Source organism: Indicator indicator, chromosome 2 (assembly GCF_027791375.1).
Source record: "Indicator indicator isolate 239-I01 chromosome 2, UM_Iind_1.1, whole genome shotgun sequence".
NCBI classification, from domain to species: Eukaryota; Metazoa; Chordata; class Aves; order Piciformes; family Indicatoridae; genus Indicator; species Indicator indicator.
The window spans coordinates 51,808,608-51,833,296 of NC_072011.1; the positions used below are offsets into that span (position 1 = coordinate 51,808,608).

At 39.2% G+C, this 24,689-nt stretch overlaps 1 protein-coding gene across 1 annotated transcript in view; it reads left to right on the plus strand.

Annotated features, from left to right (window-relative positions):
* The first annotated feature begins 1,709 nt into the window (after positions 1-1,709).
* The window catches only part of PPP2R5A (protein phosphatase 2 regulatory subunit B'alpha), a 42,804-nt gene continuing 19,824 nt past the window's right edge, over positions 1,710-24,689 (plus strand). Inside the window, exons 1-3 of the mRNA XM_054398755.1 lie at positions 1,710-1,921; positions 19,303-19,499; positions 24,481-24,582. Of these exons, the coding sequence (XP_054254730.1) occupies positions 1,771-1,921; positions 19,303-19,499; positions 24,481-24,582 (450 nt within the window). The 5' untranslated portion in view covers positions 1,710-1,770. The remainder of the gene's footprint in view (positions 1,922-19,302; positions 19,500-24,480; positions 24,583-24,689) is intronic.

Below are 24,689 nucleotides of genomic sequence, written 5' to 3' on the forward strand. Positions count from 1 at the left end.
CAGAAGCACTTGGAGGGTGACAAAACGCATTCGCGTGCTGTCGTGACTCCCAAGCGCGCTCCGCTCACGGAACCCTTTTTCTCTCCGTGAGGAGCATCTCCAGCTAAACGCGCCTTGATGCTAATGGCTTGTTGAAGGCACGGAGCACGACCGCAGCTCTCCCACTACCAGGCAAGCCCTGTCCCGCGGCCCTCACCCCACATGGGACACCGGAGCCGGAATACTCCACTCCCTCAGCGCGCCCCCTGCGAAGCATGCCCCAGGGAGCTCCCAGCCTGGACACCTGCCCTCTCTCCAGGCACGTTCTTCTTTTCGACAACCCCCTCGCCCCTTAACTCAAACGCGGGCAAAGCAGGGCGACTAGGGCTGGAAAAGAGCCTCGGTTCCGGCTGCGCCTCCTCCCGCTCGCCGGTCCCCCTGATGGCTCGTGCCTCCACAGAAGGAACAGCGAGCGGGCTTGGGCTCAGCAAGGACAGAAAGTCTTCGTCCCCAGCGACGGCCACTGCGAGCTGGAACGGTTCGGTAGCACGACTAACATCCCCGCTTCCTTTCCTGATCCTGCGACCGTCCTCCCCCCACATAGACAGGTCAATGCCCGCCCCACCCACCACCGGTACCCTTTCCCCTTCCCGCGTGCCTTATGTCGGCCAGGAAAACCCCACCCACCTCAGCTCCAGTTCTCTCGGTTGGAGAGGCCTGTTGTCAATCATACGCTCCCGGTGCGCGTCTCAACTCCCGCGTCCCCCTACCCCAGAGCTCTGTGCGGAGGAGAGGGAATGTTCTACAGTCTTCCCTTTTCGTTGGCTACGCGGTGCCGTCAATCATCTAGCACCGTCAGCAATGGCCGCTCCTCTCCCCCCTCTCGCCGTTGCCGTGGCTCCTCCCATTTCCCCTCCTCCTCCCCCCCTTCAACTCCCTGGGCTCGCCAAGTTGTAGGGCCACTCACCAGCCGCCTTTGGGGTTTTGGTGTTGGGGCTGCGGCGGGCGGAGACGCTCATGGCGGCTCCCGGTGGAGCAGGAGGAGACAGGATGACGGCGGAGGCGCGGGGAGCACCCGGCGGTGGTTGAAGGCGGAGAAGGGGCGTGTGTGGAAGCAAGCGACGAGGGCGCGGGGAGTGGAAACCGCCTCCCCGACGAGCTCGGCCCAGGGGCGAGTCCGGCTGATGACAGCAGGCTCGGCGAGGGCTGGCGTAGGGGAGCCCGTCTGAGGGGCACGCGGAGCGAACGAGGCGGGAGCAGGGCTGTGGTTCCGCCGAGCCCGACCCGTGGCGGCTCGCGTCGCTTCGCACCGCGCCTTCCCTGAGGAAAGCGGGAGCCCTGTTCTCCTGCCGCGGAAAGTTTGGCGCCCGCCCGCCCTGCCGGGCAAAGTTGACGTTGGGTTTGTTTGTTTGTTTTTCTCTTTTTTCCTACCCTTTTTCCGCTTCCCCTCCGGCCGCCGCTCTCCCCCTCCTTCCCGGCAGCCGGCTCCACGCGGAGAGGAAACGGCGAGGGAAGCAGGAACTGAGGAGCGAGGCGGCGGCCCGTAGCCAGGAGCTTCTTCAGCGCCCAGCAGCCCTCGCCGGCACCGCTGCCGCTCCGCTCGCCGCTCGGACGCCAGATCTCTTCCCGTCGGTGTGTTTGCGTGTGCGGGCGGGCTTGAGGGCAGGGAGGACTTGGTTTTGGATTTTTTTTTTTTTTTTTAAAGCCCTTTTTTTGCCCGTCCGCTTTCCCTCCGCTTTAATATATGCTTCTGGAGAGCGACGTCCCCCTGCGCCGCCTCACCGCCCAGCCATGTCGGCGGCCATCTCTGCCGCGGAGAAAGTGGATGGCTTCACACGGAAATCGGTGCGCAAGGCTCAGAGGCAGAAGCGCTCGCAGGGATCCTCTCAGTTCCGCAGCCAGAGCAGCCAGGTGGAGCTCTCGCCGCTGCCCCAGCTCAAAGGTACTCCTCTGTACTTCCCCCTTCTCTCTTGCACACCCCAACCCTCCGGCTACAGGTGCCGGTGCCCTTCGCCGCCCGGGGCTGCCTCTTCTTGACACCGCTTGCCTGCCGTGCGCTGCCCTGTCGCCGCCTGTCCTGACTTGTCCCGTGCCCCCGCACCCTCTGCCCTTTAGCCGTGTCCTCCTGTGCTCCTGGTGCTTTCCAGGGAGGGACCTTGCAGGACAAATTCTGTGTGCGGATGGGCTCGTTTCCTCTGCTGATACAGAAAAGTGTCGTACGGGTTGGTTCTTGTTTACTGTCCTGGGGATTAACTCACCACTTCGCTTTTCAGGTTAATTCAGGAGTAAGGGCAGGTACACTTTTTGAGGATTTACCACAGAGAACGCAGACGGTCAGTTGAGATTAGGAGTGCAGATAAGAGAGCACGAAAACCTTGGAGCGAGTGGTGGCTCCTCCCATGGGGCAGTTTTGCAGAGAGGAACTCCTGAGTTACGGGAGAGAGTTTGCGTGTGGCTTATTGTTTCCCTCTTATGATTTTTGGGCAGTGTTTGAATGACGTTTTGCCTGCCTCGTTTTAATGGTCAGAAGTTGGCCAAGACACCTTCTCCTGCATAGTGCTGTACGCAATAGCTCACAAGTGAATGAAAATTGTAGATGCTGGTATGGCTGACATTAAAATAGATAGCAAAGGGTTTAGTCCTTGTAGTGAAGCTAAAATCTGAAAAGACTCAAAAAAAAAAAAAGTTAATTGCAACTTTCCACACCTTTTGAACATCATGGTTTCTGTATATTTGTTCTTGCAAAAATAATAATGAAAAAAGTTACTAGGCAGAGAGTGTAAACTTATTTGTCAGTTCCCTCTAAAATATTTTAATATTAAGGGAGAGAGATTATCTTAACATGACCCAGCATGTTAATTTCAACTCCATTAGTGGTGTTAAAATCTAAGGATTTTTGAAGCTGCATCATATGATGGTGAAAAAAAAAATCTCTGATGATTTGTAGCAAATACTAAAAATCTAAATGAAATACAGAGAACTTATTACTTAATATCTGGGAATATTTTTTTTTTCTGCTTGATTTTTGTGGCTTTTACAACCATGCCTTTAATACTTAAAGGCTTTTTCCCTCCCACGCCCCCCACTTTTGAGTGGAGGTGCACATGAACCTCAAAAACTGGCTATTAGCAGAAATGTTATTAAACAAATGTTTGGGCAGAAGAGTAACGAGGTGGGGTATATTTTTTTTTTTTTTTTGAATGGGTATTGCAGTGGCTCATGAGTGTTAATTTCAATAGCAGGGATGTTCTTGCTGCTTAGTTTGGGCATTCTTCATGAATCTGTGTCCTGTCTTGATTCAGTAGTTTGGTTTGAACTTATAACCAGAGTAATTTGTTTGAAATCAAGATTTAGTTTCTGCTACCGATGTGCTGTTTAGACAGTATATTTTCCTCGGTGATAATTTTTGTAAAACAACGTTTGAAACCTTGTAAAAGTACTTGGTAAATCTTGCACATAGGTGGCAGACTTCAGAAAGTTTGAGTCCTGATTCAGCGAACAGTTAAATATACAAACCTTTATGAAGGGACCAGTTCCAGCTTAAATCAGCAAAATGTCCAAATTTACATTCTTTGCTGAGTTGGGACTTCAATATTAAATTTCAAACTTTGTATGGTTGTCTTATAGTTTTGTGAGTGTGATTTTACAGGTTTTTACTTGTAACACAGAAATTTTGTATGGTATCAACAACTCAGATGTTTGGACATTTGAGGCCATAAACTGTTAGAAGAATTTCTTCAGTTGCACAGAGTTTTATAGTTGTTTGAAGGTAACATCTGTCTTTATCTGTGAGTTATGGTATCTAAACTAGCCAGTTAGCAGAAAGTTGGGTAGCACTCTTCTGTGCACTTTCTTGGGTTTGTCATGTTAGATTTGTCCTGAATGTAGCAATGGGCATAGGATGATTTGTCTTAAACTTACTTGAGGCTCCCTCAAGTAAGGCCCTTCCTCTCTTGAACCTCACCCACCCCCTAAAGCAAAAAAACTTCTAGAAAGAAAGTGTTTGCTCTTTCTGTAAATATATCATTTTGTATAACTTCTGGGTATAATCACATATGTCTTGAGAAAAGGAAGTTTTGCTTTATTTTTAAAGCTAATATGGAATTTAGTTGTGAGGCTGCCAGTGTGTACTATCACATACAGAGTAGTAGCTGCTGTTCCTGGGAAGGGGCTGAAAAAAGAAAAGTATAGTCATTATACTGATGCCTACCTAAAGGTGCTCAGCATACATTTACAAAATTAGATGAAGACTTCTTTTGCGTTTCCAGATATCTTAAAGAAATAATTGTTAAATCTGAAAGTTTTTATGGCCTGTATTGGGAGAAAACTAGTGTTTTGTAGATTAAAAAGCAGGTAGGTATTATGCTACTGTAAAGTAATCTTATTTATAGTTACTGTCTTGTTTCATCACTTCTAAGAAAAAATACTATAAAATAAATATAAACAGTATTCTAAAACTTACCAATAGTTTGTCAGACTGGCCTAAAATACTTGCATCTATTTTATTGAAAGGAGAGATGTTCCACAAGAAAAAGAAAAGTTGCCCATCCACTTTAAAAGTACCTTCCTGGGTAGATAGTGCTTTGGGGTTTTTGTGGTGTTTTGGTGTTGGCTTTTTTTTTTTTGTTTGTTTGGTTTTGGTTTTTTGTTTTGTTTTTAGGTTTTTTTCCCATTTACCTAGAGACTGTTGTTTGCCACTGAAATGGCCAGATCAGACTGTATAACACGCTTTCATAGTTGTGTTGTTTGAAAGCTTATAGACAGGTAATCTCAAAAGTACTCAAGTTAATTGTACTGCTGCTGTGTATTATTCAAGTTCCTTAATTTGGCTGCATATTGTATTACTGCTAGGAGAAGAAATACATCTGTGACTAGTAGGTGTCACTCCCAAATAGCAGGTACTTTTTCCTTTTCAGGTTTTGTTGGGGGAGTGAGACTGGGAGGAGGGGCAGCAAGATTGTGTTGTCATTAATATTCGGTTTATCTTTGTGTATGATAATATCTATCATAAAAGCTCAGCAAAATGTAGCTGGTGTCAGGATACATAAGTGAAGAAAACTACTAATTTATTTTATGTTATCAGGTTTCCTCAGAGTGTTATTCAGGAAAGTGTCAATTTTACTGTATTTAAAAGCTAGTAACTCAAGACCCAGTGACTATAGTTTAAAAAAAAGGTCTTGTTAAACCTGTTAAAAGCTGAAGTATCTTCCCTCCCATCACCTTTTCACTTTGTTACTTTATAGTTTACATAACACAAATCCTTTAAAAAATCTGCAGCCAAAACAGCATGCTGGTTAATAGCAGGATATTATCACTTCATGGACAATTCTGAGGGTGTTGAGTTTTAAGAAATCTGGGAAAGGAAGTGTTGTTTTTAACGTCTTAAGTGGTAATTCTGTCTGAATAGCAAGTCCTTTTAGAAGACTGCAATAGCACATGCAGTTACTTTAATTTTTGAAAAAAGTGGTAGAACTTGATCTTGAAACCTGATCTCATTATGGTAAAACTATACATACTTCTTTCTGTCATTTTTGATGGAAGAAACATGTAATAATTACAGATGGAAAATGGTGAATATAAACTACAACTTGTTGCTTTTATTTAGCACAGTTAATATGGTCTGTCAGCTGATAAAGCAAATAAAAGGTATATTTTTACTTCCCCCGTGTACCAAACATGTCGAGTGCTGCTGGAACAAATAAGATGATGCCTGATGCCTTTCTGTGAACTTCTCAATAGTGAATATCCACTTGGGGGGATGTGTGTCACAACAGTCTTATTTCCTATATCATGCTTAGAGAACAAATGTGAAAAGAAATTCTTAGTATTCACTTCAAATTAAACTCTCTCCCCACAGAGAAAACTCTGACCCTTACCGAAGAACAGCAGAGTGATCCAAAAACCTTTCATTTATAGGCTAGTGATTGTTGTAATGATTTATGTGAAGCTTAGAGTTACAGTGGTGACGTATACTGCAATAAGACATTTTTTAAGTAGACCTTCCAGTGTGTAGTTTAAGCATTCAAATATGGGTCCAAAATAGGTGTTAACGATATTATTTTCTTTACTTAAACCCTTGAGAGAGAGCTTGGGTTTGAAAACTAGATGCTGTGTTCAAGATAACATTTTGCATATGGGTAACATTTTAGCATTATTACATCTATCATGGTGACTTCAAAACTTAAATTTTTGAATGTTTTGAATCATAGAAAAACTTGGGTTGGAAGGGACCTTAAAGCTCATGTAGTTCCAGCCCCCATGCCTCAAGCAGGGACATATAGTCATGTATGTAGTCATATAGTATGTGCTTCACAGTAACAAAAATAAGTGGAGTTAAAAAGAGCTGAGGGAAGTTATCTCCCTGTATTAAGTTGCCTTTGCTCCCCAAAAGAAAATATCCTTCCAAGTTTTAGAATGGTTTACTTTTACTCCAGCCTTAATAAATATTTGTAAGTGAAAGGACATTTTTTGGTCTCATATTTGCACTTTTTTTGGTGTCCATCATGATTCATTATTATTTCTTCTTCCATAGTACCCTGCTCCTTCAGCTTCTGTATTCAGCGTCCCTTACAACTACAAGTTGTCTTGGGCAAGTTTTTTTTCTGAAGGAGATAATCGTATTTCAGATGAAAAATTAAGATACTCTGTGAGGAGTTTGCTTAACTCTTAGGTATGATCTCAGCAGGATGTACTATAAAGTAGTTTTGGGTTTGTTTTTTTTTTTTGTGAAGTTACAGTCTTGAAGTAGGAAGATCAAAAAGCTTTGAGTGTAATATTCTGATGTAGTTCCCTGAAAAATGGACTGTTTAATTTTTTTTTCTGTACTAAGGAACTGTTCCTAGTTTATGGAGTGGAACATTTAGTCTTTAATTCTTAACAAATTGACCTTTTTTTATCCTTAGATATGAATTTTTGGGCTTAGAATATACTTCCATCAAGAGCAGCTTCTAAATATAGAGCCTATTGACAGTCTTCACATGAACTTTTCTATTTAAATCTTTCACATCTTCTGTGTGCCAGCTCTAGTATCAGATTTCTTTTTCCATATTCATTGCTTTCAAGTTTAGTCAGATATTAGTTTTGCAGGTGCTGAATTAAATATTAGTTGCTGTAGAAAATAAAATTGGAATTGCTTATTGTTCCAGGCTGTCTGGCCAAAAGATTACTTCAGTCTACAGATTATTTATTTATTAGTTTACTAAATATCTATCTTAAAATCATTCAGTGCTTCTGAAAAGATGTGATGCCAGCAGTTCTGGGCAGATTAATATTCTGTTTAACCATAGAAGGAATACTTGTTGTGTTCTTATGGAAAAAAAAATTGAAAAAAGACACTTCCATGGGGAACGGTATGAAATTCATCTTCCTATCCTATTGTACTTCTGATGCCTGTTTTAATCTAGCAGGCTAAAATTTAATAGTCTTATAATGGCATGTGGGTTTTGAAGGTGGCAACCACAGCCAGACTATATGAATAGTTACTAAATAACATCTGTTTTATAAGACTCCCTTGGCAAAATGCTGTACTAAGAAACTGGACTGACAGTGACAGCTACTTTTGAATGTCTGAATCACTGATTTTTCTCGGAGTCATTGAAGTAGCTTCTGTTAAGGTTTGCTGAGTTTGTGGCCAGTGAAGTATGTTGTCCACAAGATGCCTGTTTTACATTGTACTTTTGACTTTCATTGAAGAGCTGATCATAGTTAAGGTCACCTACAATTTTCCTTCACAAGACCTTATCCTCAGCTGCTTACAGCATTGCTGAACTGTTTGGACTGAAGTTTTCCATGCCAAGTATGGACAGTTTTATTTGGAACTGTTCCTCAGGCTAGTTTTCTTAGTTTCAGCAAAAACAGTTCAAACTGCATTTAAGACTAGAGGGAAAATAAATTGTATGGTGTCAATATTAAAAAAACAATACCCTGCCTTGGGGTTTAATATTTGTTGTGCTTTGGAGCCTAGAACATAGTTCTTAATGAAGACAGATAGAATTTGGACGAAATTCTAAGACATGTTCAGTAGCTACTGTAGCTCAGTAGCAAGACTGACAATTTTGTATCTGTTACACTGTATAGATACTTCAGGACCTATTCTGCTCTGTGGGGCTGCTATGCATGGCTTTTCTTTGGTTTTCTTGTCTAGTACTGCTAGGCATAGCAACCAAGTGTGTGGAAAACTTAGTTTGGGGTTTTTTTTGGTTTTGTTTTTTTTTTCTACAAGAAAAAACCCAGAGTGTATTACAGGTGATCAGAGAATTGCTGGGAAGAGAGAAGAGGCTTGTTCATTTCTGGGAGCTGCAGTAAGCTCAGTATTTAGTCTCAATGCTCCTGTCAGCTGTGAAATTCTGGAAATGTTTCTTGTCATACTCTCTTCTAACTTCCCATGATCTTGAAACTTCATGAGCTTAGAGCTTTTGTTCTGTACATCAGGAATTTACTGCAGCTGAGTGGTTTAATAAAATGAGAGTCTTGAGAAAGTAAAGATAAGAACATAACTGCAGTGACCATGAAATTCACTTTCAGTCATTGTGTTTAGCAGTACTGTTTCTGGCTACTATATGTTTGGAGGTATATGGGAAGTGCAGCTAAGAAAGGCTGATGAAATGTAGATGCAGGATACTAAACCTTCGTATTTTGAGGGTGTGGAGGCTGTGGAAAGAGAGCAGTCTGATCAGAATTGTAGATGACCTGTAGCCTGCTGAAGTAGTAGCATACATTGCTGCTGTAAATATGGTGAAAGAAAAATGCTATAGATTTATTAAAAAAAAAAAAAAAAAAAAAAAAGGTTGTGGTGTTTGTTACCCGGCTGCTACTGGGAAAAGATTTCTCTTGCTCTCATCTCGATTTTCCTCTCTGTCATTGTTTTCCCCTATCTTACCAAGCTCTGGCGAAATTGTAGTTTTTGTTAGCTTTGCTGTTACGATGAGGTTAAGAGAATTACAAATTGTGCTGTGGAGCAGCAAGGTCAAAGTTCAAGTAACAACAAAAATTACATTTTCATGTACATATTCAATTACACTGCTGCAAAACAAAGATTCTTCCAATTCTAAAAAGTGATTTTTAAGCCCTTAAGGATTGAAGGCATTAAGGCTATCCCTCTACTGTAACAGGAAAACTTTCAACATGTTATGCAAGCTTACTCTTCAAATTACTGATTTAAAGTTTATATCTGAGACCGTCACACACTTGAAGAGTTGACAAGCTGTGGATAACAGGTGAAAGCAGCATGGCAGATGTCAGAAGGACTGAAAGAGGAGGTGGGATGATTGTAGAGAGAAAGGACAGTGTATCATGGAACAGGAAGGCTAATCTGAGGAAGTGCAGAAAAAATAGTTACAGCAATCTGTCTGAATATGAAAGGGGAAATGGCTTTATTTATACTATCGCTGTATTTTAAAATTAGCAAGTTGCTTCACTGCATAAACAAGGGAACTTTTAGAAGTGATTTAATACACTACTTCGTTTTCAGTAGATGGTTAGTCCTTCAAAAAAAAAAAAAGCACAGCTTTTGCTTTATTAATTTTTTCCCAAGTAAAATTCTATGGGAAACTATAGGGGAATAAAGTGGGTTTAAAAAGAAAAAGTTCCAATTTAGTGTAATTGGGTAAAAGTTTTGAAAAGTGTATGATGTTTTCACAAAAAAATCTATGCTTACTTAAAATATGGCATTTGTGCAAGACTGAAGTCTTGGTAAGCAGCATAAATGTTCTACACGTTTGTAATGGCAACAAGTGATGAGAATTAAATTTAGGTTTTGAATTATATATGTGAAATAAATTGAATTCTGTAGGAAAAGACTCATTATTTTAAAATTGAGATGCAAATGTCAAAACTCCCTAAAGACTAATAGAGTGAGAAAGGATAGGGTTTGATAATTTATATTTCTGTGTATTTTCTCCTAAAAGTAGGAAACAGGAGAAAATAGTACATCAAAATGGTGTAAATTATATTTAAAAAGAGGCAAGAGATTTTGCCAAGTGGGAATATATTTAAGTGTAGGATCCCTCATTACTGAACAGTAGTTTACAGTTTTTGATAGAAAGATGCAACTGTTAAATATTATGGTTAAAATTGCTGAAAAGGAAATAAAAAAGCTCAACCGTGTATTTATGAGGTTAAATGCTTTATTTAAATGAAATGTGTAAAGAGATCCTGCAAGTTATTGAATATTCATCTGCACAGGATGGTATGTCCCCATTGAAGACAGTGGGAGTTAGGGCACTGAATACAGCTGAACCAGGATTTCACCTGTTTCCAGTTTAATTACTCTTAGCTCTTCCTAGTGTAACACCATTATAAAGTTTCTCATTATTTTACTTGTATGGGAAAAGTTTGAAAATTAATAAACACTGGTTTATCCAATTTGTAGAGTATATATTTATTTAAGGAATTAATCTAATACCTGTATCTTCTACTCAGATTTACACAGGGATTCAGGGGAAGAGGAGGTTTTTCCTTGGCTGTCGAGAAGCTAGATTGCATGTTTCCTCTGGCACAGATTTCTTACTGAATTACTCCCTTGTATATCCTCTTCACACATTTGAAACAGCCAAGTGCTAAGTTAACTGCAAAATGAGTTTCTGTACTTCTGTGAAGTAATGTTTAACAGCTACCCCTTGGTTTCAAATAAAAGGTATTTTTATATGGCATTCAGCACTAATCTAGTGTGGTGTCAAACTGAAGCAACTTCAGCATCTTATTCAAAATTAATTTTATATGTGGATAAGGTGAGAAGATGACTTGGGAAAAATACAAGTTAACAGATTAAAAAATAAATCCTACACAGATCCACTTCTGGCATAATTCATTGTCAATGCTCAATAATGATAAAATACCATAGCAGCCCTGAGGAGAGGGACTTGGGGGTGCTGGACAAGAAGCTCAACATGAGCTGTCAATGTGCACTTGCAGCCCAGAAAGCCAACCAGAGCCTGGGCTGCATCAGAAGTGTGTCCAGCAGGTCAGGGGAGGTGATTCTCCCCCTCTGCTCCGCTCTGGGGAGACCCCACCTGGAGTACTGTGTCCAGTTCTGGAGCCCTTATTACAAGAAGGATATGGACATGCTGGAAGGTGTCCAGAGAAGGGCCACCAGGATGATCAGAGGGCTGGAGCACCTCTCCTATGAGGAGAGACTGAAAGAGTTGGGGCTGTTCAGTCTGGACAAGAGAAGGCTCCGAGGTGACCTTCTTGTGGCCTTCCAGTATCTGAAGGGGGCCTACAAGAAAGCTGGGGAGGGACTTTTTAGGATCTCAGGTAGTGATAGGATGAGGGGGAATGGAATAAAGCTGGAAGTGGGGAGATTCAGACTGGATGTGAGGAAGAAGTTCTTCCCCATGGGAGTGGTGAGAGCCTGGAATGAGTTGTCCAGGGAGGTGGTTGAGGCCCCGTCCCTGGAGGTGTTTAAGGCCAGGCTGGATGAGGCTCTGGCCAGGCTGATGTAGTGTGAGGTGTCCCTGCCCATGGCAGGGGGGTTGGAACTGGATGATCCTTGTGGTCCCTTCCAACCCTGACTGATTCTGTGATCAGTCATTGATGAGTTTTAAATGAAGACAGCAAGTACAGTAGTGGTGTATGCCAGAAAAACATAAATTAACTTAATAGTTGGCTTGCTGATGGAAGAAAGCTTGTTTCAAATACAAGAGGAATAGCATAATTGTTTTTTGAAAACATACACTTGAGCTATGTAAGAACTGAAACTTCATTGCCTTTTGTAATAAATATAGTATCACTCAGAACAAAATTTGTATACTGTTGACTGTACATAATTCAACTTCTCAGTATTTTCAAAAGCACCATTGATTCAATTGTCAGGTCATGGTACAATTTTTTCACCCCTTTTTTGTTGTTTTGTTGTTACTGCTTGGTGCTGAATTTCTGTATAGATTTTGAACTGATGGATGTGCTTTTGAGGAAATATTTGTAGTGTTCAAGTTGTACATTTTGTTGTGTGTGACTTAAGGGTGTTTTATATTCTCATTCCAGTGGCTGGTATGTTTTGAGTATTTTATTTAAGGACTCAGTGGTGCTTTAATTCTCTTTTCTTGAGAAAGTGTGGTAGGAATGAGGTGAATTTTGGCAGACTTGGTTATTAGAGTCTTAATATTTTAACTTTTTGAGGACCAAGAGAGAGAAATACAGCTATTAATATGAAAGGAGTTCAGCAGGGAACTGTTGGAAGTGTCTTGGCTGACTCAAATCTTCATTAAAATAAAGAGATTTAATGTAGTAGTAGCTAGAGACTCTTAACTATGTTTGATTTTCAGAAAGCCTGGAAGATTGAAGAAACAATCTAGACAAGACACAGTTTACTAGCAAGGAATCGTAACACAGAATTTGTGACAGAGGTTGTTAGATCAGCATAGACTTTTTAGATCTTCTGAACTGATTTGTTAAGGTCAACTGATGGCCACATGAAGGGGCAGATAAGACTATCCAAACAAACAATATATGTTATTGGATGAAAGATAACTTTTCAGGATTACTTTTAGTAAATGACCTTAAAATTACCTGTATCCAAGGCCTTTTAACTGACTTTGTAAACCATGATGCTGTGTGTGAATTGAAGTAATTTTTGATTATTATCCTCGTTTAGTTTTACTTCTAATGTGTGAATAAAATGTGCTGTAATGACTATTGAGCAAGTATGGTGTCACAGTGTATTTTTTGAAGTATTGTTGATGCAGAACCCTTAATGCAAGTCTTCCCTGATGATCATCTGCATAATAGTTTACCTACAAGTGCAGTGGAAGTTCAGCTTGCTATCTTGATTGCTCCTTTGCAGTCCTTTTGATTTCTGAAATGAAGAGATTAACTGTTAGTAGGAGCACAAGTCCTAGACAGGACTGACCAATGTGCCTTCTGTACTTTTAGTTCTGTCCCAAGCATTTCTTTTGGTTATCTCCTCTATGTGGTATGAATTTCCTTGTAGCATGTTATTTGAGAACATCATTCTATTTTGTCATCTTCCAAACATTGTTCTCTAGTAAGCAAACGAGCTGGTTGAATTCTCCAGGTATGTTGTTTTGACTCCCTTAGCTGACCTGGAAAGTCAGAGGTCTGTTCACTGAGAACATGCAAATAGTTAACCCCTGCAGAGTTCCTGCAACAGCTGTAGACTTGGTGGTTACACAGAATCACAGAATCAGCCAAGTTGGAAGAGACCTCCAAGATCATCAAGTGTAACCAATTACCCAACCCTAACTAATCAACTAGACCATGGCACTAAGTGCCTCATCCAGTGTTTTCTTAAACACCTCCAGGGACATTGACCCCACTACCTCCCTGGGTAGCTCATTCCAATGGGCAATCATTCTTTCTGTGAAGAACTTCTTTCTAAGATCAAGCCTAAACTTCCCCCTGCACAGCTTGAGACTGTCTCTTCTTGCTCTGGTGCTGGTTGCCTGGGAGAAGAGACCAACCCCCACCTGGCTACAACCTCCCTTCAGGTAGTTGTAGACAGCAGTAAGGTTTCCTCTGAGCCTACTCTTCTCCAGGCTAACCAACCCCAGCTCCCTCAGCTGCTCCTCACAGGACTTGTGTTCCAGACCCCTCACTATCTTTGTTGCCCTTTCCTGGACATGTTCTCTGGACAGGTAATTTGAAAATACATGCGGTGAAACTGAGTGGAGTGGGCAGGGGGGGTGTTTGTGGACCTACAGCCCTAGTCTGATAAGAAATAGGCTTTATGCCTTAGGGTGGCAAAGCTTTTCTGTGTGGAAAACCTGAAAATACTGATGACAAGGTTCCTTGGGTGCTTGTCTGAGTAGCCTCACCAGTGTCAGTTGGGATGTTGAGCTACCAAAAGCTGGAACTGTGGGAACTTACTTTACAGGTGTACTGGAGAATGTTAGAGGCTACCAATATAGCCAAGTATACTATGAGATTTTATACAGGGACTACATTTTTCTTTAAAAAGGAGCTTGAAATGGCTTTTCAAAGCAAACAGATAAACAAAACTCCAGCCCAACCACCCCCTCCAAAAAAACTCCAACAAAATGTATTCTTCAAAGAAGTAGCTACCTTAATGTATGGGTAGAGTTTTTCAGTTCTCATACCTCTGTAGTTGGATGATGTGGTTCTAAAGGAGATGAGCTAACCTAACAGCTCACTGTAGCTGAAAGGAGTTTCTATTCCCATTACTAATCTTATGCTGGAGCTGATGCACATCAGGCCACTGCAGAAACCATTTAACATCATTAATATGGCCATGTTACTGAGTTAAAGCAGCTCACAGAAGAGTCTGACAAGTTCCAGAGCCAGTGGTGAGAGATGAATGTGACTGGGAGCAGAGGAGAAGAGAGGAATAAATGGCAAGGGGGTAGTGGGAAGAGAGACCTCGCTCATTTTCATTGTCAGCCATCTATTTTGTTGCCTGTCAAGCTGCAGAGGTAGGCTTCTGAGAATCTGGAAGCATGCTCTCTCTGTCCCATCTTGTAAAATCATTGCATCAAAGCTCCATTTCTTATCAATGTTTTACCATGTCTAAACATCAGCACTGACTCCAAGATACTATGAGAGATCACAACAACGCATATTAGAGCTTCCCAGGAGAAGCCTTAAGTTTATTTGAAACAGGACTCCCTGTGCTTGAATTGTGTAGACTAGGACAGAGCTTACCAGGTTGACTCCTTTCCAGAGTAATGGTGTCTCTGAAAAGAGCAGGCTCTGCAACAATGTTGATAATTTACTGATGTGAAGAAATAAGAAAACAAACAAAACACTCGATTCATCCTGTACATGTGCTTCTCTCTCCATGTCAGTGTTAGGACTTCATTCTGCTCTAGCAGATCCCTCTGCAGATCCCCTTCACCACTGAGTACATCTGCACATAAATGTAACTGGACAACAGAGACTAAATGCTGAACTTCATTCATATGGAATGGTACATAACCATGGCATTATCCTTGTGATGTATCAATCCATGTCTGTATTTCAGTTTGTCAGGGAATTACACAGAAGTGTAGGATTGTCCAGCAAGTTCAGTTTACTGTAAAGAGAGATGCAGTACTTTATTCCATAATATCATCATCCTCTAGGTATTTGTAAGGGCTGTATGTGAACTGCTTTCAGAAGCTGCCAGAGGAAAACTTCATAGTTGTTTCTCTGGCTTCTGCATCTTTCTGGGGTAACTTTTTCAGGTAAAAGTAGAAATACCTAGAAATACTGAAAAAAAGTATTAGAAACTTGTTGCAACTTGCTTATTTGTATTAACAGGGAGAGTATTTTTTTTTTAAATTTTCAATTTCTGTAGCTGCGAGAGGAGTTTTTGTGGGTTTAAGATTCTGGTTCCTACTACTGAAGCAAGGATCATGTTAGGTTCTCTGACTTTATACACAAGATCTTTGGTAAACAATTCTCTTTACTCAGAAACAGAAAACAAAGGAGATTTATCTATCTTTCTGTTCCAGGAGAAAGGCCTGTAAACGTGAGATAAACATCCTGTGGGAAGATGTCATTGTGGTCCCCTGGCCTAGTGATGGGGTGGTATTTCTCTCCAGTTATATACTAGTTAGGTGGTAGCTCTGTGATTGTGAATTCTCTTCCCCTGACTATATTTTGTTTGGGTCCTCCTGGAAAAGAAATAATCTTTTAACTCAATATTCTAAGCTTAATCTTCAGTTGATGGCCTTATAAATTTGAAAGTGTTGGATTTAGAGACAAATCTGTACAATCATACAGTTCTAATATTTAATAACTTTGGCTCAGGAGGAACTTCCAAGTCACTTGTTTCTACCTTTTTGTCCTTTGATCTTGTAGCTACTATCTGTAACTATCAGGTTTCTATAAATGGTAGCAATGACTTGAGAATTCCAGTATTACGAAGTGCAGTGATCAAATGAACTATTTTCACCAGTTACAACCATTTTTGCCATCTGTCATAGAAATGGCCACAGGCAATAAATACCCCTAGAGTCATAGTTAAAGTGGATCATAATTTACAATAACGCTTTTGGTGTCGGATGGAAATTTGTCTTCAGGATTTTTGACTATCATACCTCGTTAAGAACTAGCTTTCTTTGGTTTCCTAAAATCCCTTTGCTACCTTCCCAAGAACATCAGATCAACGTACAACCAACCTTTCAAAGAATGTAACTGTAGACTTAAAGAATGTCTTAAACCATGCTTATGTTGAATAGCCTTTAGAAAATAAAGTTGAGGCAATTGCGTTTTGATCACAGGGATCAGATGGTATATAGACTATTTTCTCATGTAGGGTTTAATTTATGTATTTTTACACTCTTTTAAAAAAGATTAAATGCCTTTGTTCCTTTTATTCCTGCTTTAGGTTCCCTCATGTTTTGTCTCCTGTCCTTTTTTTTTTTTTTTTCTCTCTCCCTTTAAAGTGTCTTTTACAAGAGCATGTAGCAGTGCAGGGACAGGCTGGTAATAGAATTCAGACTTTTTTTTTTTTTCTTCCCCTTCCTTTCAAAATACATCCTGTCAACAGGATTATTTTATTGATGCATCTATTGTCTACTGTGAACCTACATTATCATCTATGATATTTAGGGTGTTTGAAGAAAAACAGTTATCTTGAATGTGGGATGGGGGCTGCATATCTTCCTAGATACTGAATTGAAACTGGTTTTAAAATCATGCCACAGATTGTTAAACTACCAAAGCTAACAGTTCCAGTGTTGATGTAATTATGGTGGCACAGTTTATTTTATTCCTAGAACAGTAATAAACTATTGCAATATGATTTTTATTGTGGTATAGAGTTGTCTAGCTTCTATTGTGCTGGCATACTTATGGGTAGTTGAAGACAAGGCTTAAAAACATTAACAATGATAGCCAAGAAACAGATTTGCTAAATCACTTGGTGGTTCCCATAGTACCTCTTGTTTCTGGAAGAAATATGCTATGTGTCAAGCAGGGATTTGAGCACATGAAGACAGGTAGTGCTGATAAAGCATAGCAGGTTTTCTTGTTGCCTTATTTATTACTCTGATTGCACATAATTTACATCTCTTGCAGATGTCTTTGTTTTACAGTTCCCCTCACGAGTATGGAAAATGAGTGTACACATAGAAGAGTACTTCCTTTGCTTTTTTCTAAGTAAGAGTAACAAAGCAGATTAATGGGTAGGTTTTCCATTTAAGAAGGCATGTTTAATTGAGATACATCAGACTGCTAATTAAATGGACTGGTGGTGCTTGGCAGGGGAGATATGATCTCACCCTAATGTCTAGCTAAAATTGGCTAATGCAGGGATTTCTCTGATATTCTAAGGAAAGTCATAAATTATTTGATTATTTTGTCTGAGTAGTTCTTGTTACTTGATTTTAACCTTAGATCTTCAGTCTGTTTTAACCACTGTTAGTATTAAGATGCTGTCTGCTATTTTTTTGAAACTTCTGGGTAATTTTTTTGTTAATGGTATTTCATTTTTTTGAGCATCAGCTAAACACATTTCATTAGCTCTTCCTCGCTGCTGGGCTTTTGTAACTTGGACTATAGTTAAGGTTGTAGTGAGGAAAAACAAGAGTAGGTTTGACTTCTGCTTGAATCTGGCTATCAGCTTGGGGCTAATGTCAAAAAAAGCTGTCCTCTGTGTCGGTTCCTTAAATTAGGGGGTTTGGATTTTATCCTCAGCATGTCACTGTTACTGCTTTGTTGCTATGATACAATACTTACTCATGCAATCCGCTGTAGAATATTACAAGATCTGAGCTGAAGTGTTATGTAACTTACAAATGTTTTCACAGCTGATGTTCATTATTTTGCAGAGTGTAACAATTCCTGTCTTTGTAGTTGTCTGCATGAAGTAAGCATCTTGCAAGATTTTTACTCAAAAGAAAAACCTTTAAAATGGCCAAATTAAGATTCAAAACTGTGGTTTGTTCTTTGGGAGAGTAGTAATTGCTAGCTTTTTTAAAAGCTCACTGAAGTTACGCTCAGTTAATAAGAGAACTGTGTTCTGGAGAAAGGGAATACAATATAGGATTCTGGTCTTTGAACTTCCAGGACAGAGTGAGTGGTTGGGATTGCAGTGTGGCGTTTCATTCTGTTTTAGCAAGTACTGTTTGGTTATGGAAATGAAATAATTCTATCAGATAATTACTGAATATTAAAGCCACTGTTGTTGTTGTTGCAGTCACTAAGTGGAAGGTGTTGTGGTAAGAAACTTGAGGGGCTGGCATCATCAGTGTTTGAGATGTTAAACATGCAAACTTAAAATCAAGCTTAAATAGAGTAGTCCTAAAAGAATGAAAAGAAGCATGAGATCTTTTATTGATTTGTTCAAAGTTTAAAAATGAGACTTAAGATTTTCAGTACTTGATGTTAAAAGGTAGTTGTGTTTTTCTTGTCTTGATGATTTCTTTATGATGAAACAGCAGTCCTAATATCAATACTGCAGTGAATGAATATAGCTAAGGGAGTAGCAGTCTGCCTATAGACATGTCTTGAAAATTCTTCAGTGGATGAGATTTGTAGATAAAATTGGAATTTTATTTTTTTTAACAGAACAAGTGAATGATAGATGATGTGATGCTATGTTACTGGAATGGCTTAGAACCTCAATAAACAGTTGAAAACAAGGATGAAAGGCACAGTAAAGCACTTTTTCAGTTAAAAGTGTGACTGCTTTTGTTGTGATCATTCAACTTTTGAACAGCTACAATATTTTAAGGATGTATTAAATTTTTGAAGTGTAACAATACTAATGGAGTAATTTTGCATATCAGCTGATAAAGAAACTCAATCTAAAATGAAAATGCTGAGTCATCCAAATGGTCTTAATAAGCCAAAAACAAATCTGGAGAACTGTACATGACTAAGATTGTAATAAGTTAGTTAGACTGAAGCTTAAGAATTCAGGATTAATCCTTTTGAAATATTGGAATTGATTCTCAGGAGAAACACTCATCACATGATGTCGAAAGCATGTGAAGTATTTTGCATTGGGGTAAAAAGACAAGGTTCCTTCAAAGCAGATTTTACAGCTTTTAAGCAGGTTACATAATAAGGGATTAGGGAACAGAATGAGACAAATCGGATGAATGGAAGGTTAGTATGATTCACTGCTTATGTATATGACTTCTGGTGAGGGAGAGTTGGTACTTTTTTCGTGTCTGTACTTCAAATAAAGTTAATTCAGGAACTAATTTTCTCTAAATGTATTTTCTGCTGTATGTTTATCCATTTTTTTTCTCGTATGAAACACCAGTTGTGAATGGCAGGTCTTTAATATTCTTAAACAATTTTTTTTCACTTCCAACAATATTGCATATTAATTTGCTGTCTATGAAGCATACAGTGCCCTCTAGTAAAAACCTGATAGCCATGGGTTTTTTTTTTTTGTTTTCTTTTCTTTTGTAGATGCCACTTTCAATGAACAGCAGGATCTTTTTTGTCAGAAGTTGCAACAGTGTTGTGTACTCTTTGACTTCATGGACTCAGTTTCAGATCTGAAAAGCAAAGAAATAAAGAGAGCAACACTGAATGAACTGGTTGAATATGTTTCAACAAATCGTGGAGTGATTGTTGAATCAGCTTATGCTGACATAGTAAAAATGGTGAGTAAAATGCTCGTGTTATATTTTGGATTTTAATAAAATATCTTAATCGGTTTATGGCTCTAATGGCATCTGACTCAGAATTGCTGTTGATTCTGCTTATACAATACAGTGTAATTTGTTAATGGTAACTTGGCTTACGAGGTTGTTTAGAAAGGCTTGTAAAAACAAACAACTTTTTAATTAGTAGCTGAAATACAATGCATTCAGGTTGATTAAGATGGAAGAACTGGTATATTGCAGATGCTTGCAGTCTGGGTAAGCTTTGAAGTTGCTCTCACTCAGAAAATGACAATATTTTGGAGCTGCCTGTCTTTAAGAATGGCAGTGGAGTGACAGACTGAAGTTTTCTGGTAAAGCTTCTTGCTGATATTAGTGTCAACAGAGAGGTTTATCAGTTAAGAAAGCAATATTACTTTGGAAGTACTTCCAAATTGTAGGTTGGTACCATTTTGGCCTAGGAGAGCTGTGCTGGAGTAGCCTAAGTGATTTGCTCAAGTTGTAAACCACAGGATGACTCGTCCTGTGAAATTTCTACAAATGGCTTGTTGGATAAGCAACAAAATATTTGTGGTCATTATCTGCTGACTTTCCTTGGTTTGGTTTTGGTTTTTTTTAATATGCATTTTCAAATGCCACGTAAGTGATGTTTTAGCTGTCTGTGCCTATACTCCATGTACAGGTAACACGATTGAAAGACATTAGACAGTAATTGGAAATATTTTTAAATATTTTTTTTTCCTAGAAATCTGAAAAGTAAAAGCAAATTAAATGTTTACTGCCCATGCATTTAGGGTGATGGTTCTCTCAACTTCAACTAACTTTATGCAGGCACAATGATCACTTTCAAAGTAGCTGGCAGGAATGTAAGCAGAGCAGTTCCAGCCTACAAACCATAACTTTTGTGGTTTTCTATACAGTGCAAGATTAAGTTTGTTTGGTGGATTTTGTTTTCTTTCTTGCTCTGGGAGCAGCTGATATGGTTAATCAGATCTTTAATTGTTTTGGCTGTATCACCAGATGCTTACTGAGTTTTATGAAAGATCTAGGACACAGTGGGGTTTTCTATAGTTGTTTTTTAATGGACCTGTGTTTCTGTCCTAAATGTTTTTTACACATGAAAAAAAATAAAGGCCAGAATATGCCCACCTCTTCTCTGGCTTTTTTTTTTTTTTCCTGATGGTAGCAAACTTGAATCCTTGCAGAATTTTCTTGTTATGTGTGCTCTCCATGCCCTCTTGTTAGAAGAAAGAGTATACTAACAATCCTGTCATGCTTTATGAAGGGAGATCTTCTTTTATATTGGGGTTGTTTTCTTGGATAAAGGTGTTGTTGAGCTGTTCTTTTGAGATTGTTACTGTACAATTGAGTTGGCCAATTGGATGCTTGTTTTCCCTTCTATGACAAATTTCCATCTACTTTTCTCCCCTAAAATGACAGAAAATGAAGGCGGCCTTAAATGCTCAGTAAAAGCTTTTTCAGAGATTGAGACAAAAGATCCTTCCAAGCCTGAATAGTACTTCTAGTCTCCCTGGCAACTGGCAGCAGAACAGGTCTTTCCTGTGAATTAGGACCAAGTACCAGCTTTCAGAAAAAAACTCTGGATGGGTCTCTCCCTCCAAACAACACATGTGTCAAGGCTTGAGGCCTTTCTTTGTAGCAAAACTTCTAGGAGGTTTAAAAGTGGGTTTGTTTTTTTTTTTTCTTTTTTTCCTTTTTAAAAAAAATTGTAGACTGTTCAGTGTTGCTACATTAAAAGAAAAAGCATGTGAATTTTTTTGGAGAATTTGAAGGACAGTGTTTTGGGACAGAAGAAGTAGAAATTAGGCTTGCTAAAACCCAGCTGTCATCTAACTGGTGGTAAAGGATGAACAGACCACCAACATTCCCTAAAAAAAAACAAACAAACCAAACAGTGGCAGAAGTGGAGCCAGTTTCTTTCCAAAGCCCCTTGTCTTTCCCTAGGCCTGGGACACCTTTCCTCCAGCTTGCAGAGGAAGCAGCCCAGTTTCCTTGGAGTCGCCTGAGTCTTGGGGAGGCAAAATCAACAATCCCTTACAGATACCAAGAGGAAATAAATGTTGTTCCTGACCAGTGCATAGGCAAAGTCTGTGCAGGTGAGGAAGTCTCCTAGCATTCCCTCCCTCCACATGGTCTCTGTTACCATGATAGCTGTTGGGCTAGTACTGCATAATGGCTCATGTAGTTGTCCCTGGTCTGCTTGCATCCTGAGGTAGGGAGCATTCTTGGGGGGAAAAAAAAAAAAAATCTTTGTTTAGGCAGATGCATGGGACATGCACTGTAGGTCATCTTTTTGGTGCTAGGTAACCTGATTTTCCTGTAATTTCTTTGCCAAAGCCTTTGAATTATTAACCAAGGAGAGGTTTGCTTACAAATAGTCTTGAAGGGCTAGTACAGTGGTCTTTGGCCTCCTTCATTTAAAACTAATGTCTTCTCTGTTTGGAAATTGTCAGTAAAACCTACTGTGAAGCTAACAGCAAGGGAAGGTTTATCATTATGAGTATTTTAAGTTCTAAAATTCCCTGGGAAGTTTAGAAAGCTCTAGCCTTTAACAGATTTGGAAGCCTAACAAGCAGCGTCCCTCCAGCACACATAACTCGTGTATCTCCTTGTGTCTGCCAACCACCTCCCCTTCCCCACCAGCATATTCAGGGTAAATTAAATTTGTCTTAGAAGCTTGCACAAGCTGTGACTTCAGAACTTAAAAACCCATCTGGTATCGCTATCTGCATGTTCAGGAATTAGAACTGCATTGAATCGATTTCTCTCCAAGTGCTTAGCTTCTTGGGAATCTACAGACAGTATGTCACTTTTACAAAACTTTCTGAGATTTAATTTAGAACAGTAACACTGTATTTCTCTGGAAAACTATCCAGCTATAAAAGCCTTTTGTGATTTGTTATTTCTCAAATCAGTTTTGTGAGAAGATCCCACTTATGAAGGAAAAGGGATGTTTTAAATAGTTTAAGAGGATGTAGAGAAGAATCAGCCCATAGGAAAAAAAAAAAAGGTTTTAACAACTTTTTTAACAATACTAGCAAGGTCAGTATTATATAATCAATATTAGCAAGATATTAGAAAGAAGCAAATGAGACAGGAAGCAAAAGTATTTCAAACATAATGAAGTAAATAGTTCTTTAGGAAGGCAGGCTAGTACATAAAAATGGCACACTGTTTATTCAAAGTTACAGATGTTCTCAGGAGACCGTAATTGTAGAAGTACTAAATACTCTGAAAATTAGTTTTTTAAAGATCTGGCTGAGCAGCTTGGTATGTGTCTGTTACAGAAGTATGTTAAGTAGTTGGTACCCTTGTTTTGGGCTTGAAACTTTTGCGTTCTGTGTTCTGAGGATCTGTGCTAAACGGCTGATGATTCCGTTGAGCAAGATGCATCTGGGAAAAAATAAGCATTTTCCATAGATTTTACCAGAATATTTGTAAGCAAATGTAGGGAAATCTATGTGAGAGGCTGATTTTTATGTTGGATACCTAATAAGAACAGGCAATAACAAACTACAAAACCAGGATTACAGTCATGGGCTTTGGTCTTGATTAAAAATTCACATTATTTGACTTCTATTTCACTTCCTCTCGCCCTGGACAGTTTCTCTTGTGCTCTAGAATCCCAGGTGCCTTGTGTTTACAGCATTCAAGGACAATTGTACTGGTTTTGTTGGTTGGTTGTTTTTGGTATTGTTTTGGTTTTTTCCTGCTGCATAGTAAACTAGGAGACTACTGTAGTGCCCATCCGTACAGAACATCATTGCCCCTCTACTCCAGAGCAGCAGTGCTTGCAGCTTTACTGTGTGCCAATGAATGAAGCACTTAGGAGGAAATTCAGAAGTCAGTTTATGCAGTAGCTTTATTTGTTGTTTAATGAGGTAGAGCCAGCTGGGTGACCTTGGGATCTTTTAAAGTCCTTGTGCAAGGATTCATCTAACACCTTGGAGACTCCATGGAAGCTGTGCAGTAGCAATTGCTGCAAAGTGTCAAACATTTTCTTTTGTATTTAGTAGGTTTGGGTGATTAGCAGCTATTTGAAACAGATTTAGTCAAAAGAACTGAAGGGTTTGAGAAATGATTGGAAAATTCGGGCTAAATGTTCCTGAAAAGAGAGTAGAAAGTGCAGAAGCTAACTTGATTTCATGTTCTTTTTAATTTGTGTTAGAGTTTAAATCCAGTATGTTACATCTGGCATAAAAGATGACATTTCTTTTGACATCTGAAAGATTAGTTTTTTATCCAGATTTATATATACTTCAAAAATCCCTGAAGAAGCTTTTTAAACTTGCCCATTTGAAATTGATTTCATATGACTATGCCATGCTTAAAAGTAACTTGGTAGCTATTTTAATTAGCTTTGAAAAAAGTTGTTCTATTAAGTCAACAAGCTACAATTATTACGTATTTCTGACTTCCCCCAACCTTGAAATATCTTGAGATTATGAAAGGTGAAAAACTAAGCAGTTTTTCAGCTCTTACTTGAAAGTGAGAAATATCTTGAAATTAAATGAAAAACTTCAAAATTAGAGATATTTTTGGGATTGTCTGTCTTATATGTGAAGAGAGCTCTGTTTAAATCATAGTTGGTTAATCACAGTTTTATACAAAACCCCAGCTCTTGGTGTCACATAATTAAAAACTTGTCTTTTTAAGGGGAAACAATTTTTCTTTTAACTCACGGTTTCAGAGAAAAGTTTTAAGTAGACCGTGTTTAGCTATACACTTGTAAAACAGCTGAGACAAGTTACTTTCTTATTTTCTTTGGCCTATTTCAGATATTTGGTTGTTTGGATTTAGCAGGTGCTGGAGAAATAAATAATAAAAGTGCTTTATTATTTTACCTTTTTTTTTTAAGATCGTTTTGGTTTTTGTACTTTTAGTATAAAAGCAGTATCTTACTCTGTGTGATCTGTGGAAGCATAAAAGCTTATGAAATTAAATATATTTTCTCTTGCAGATTAGTGCTAATATTTTCAGAACACTTCCACCTAGTGATAACCCAGATTTTGATCCAGAAGAAGATGAACCAACTCTTGAAGCCTCGTGGCCACACATACAGGTATGTGATTCCTTTATTTTCAAGCCTTCTTGTAAAGCAAGAATTGTGAATGGATCATTTTGTGTCTTTGCTAGGAACATCAAAGCTGCTTTTATAGTACAATTGAG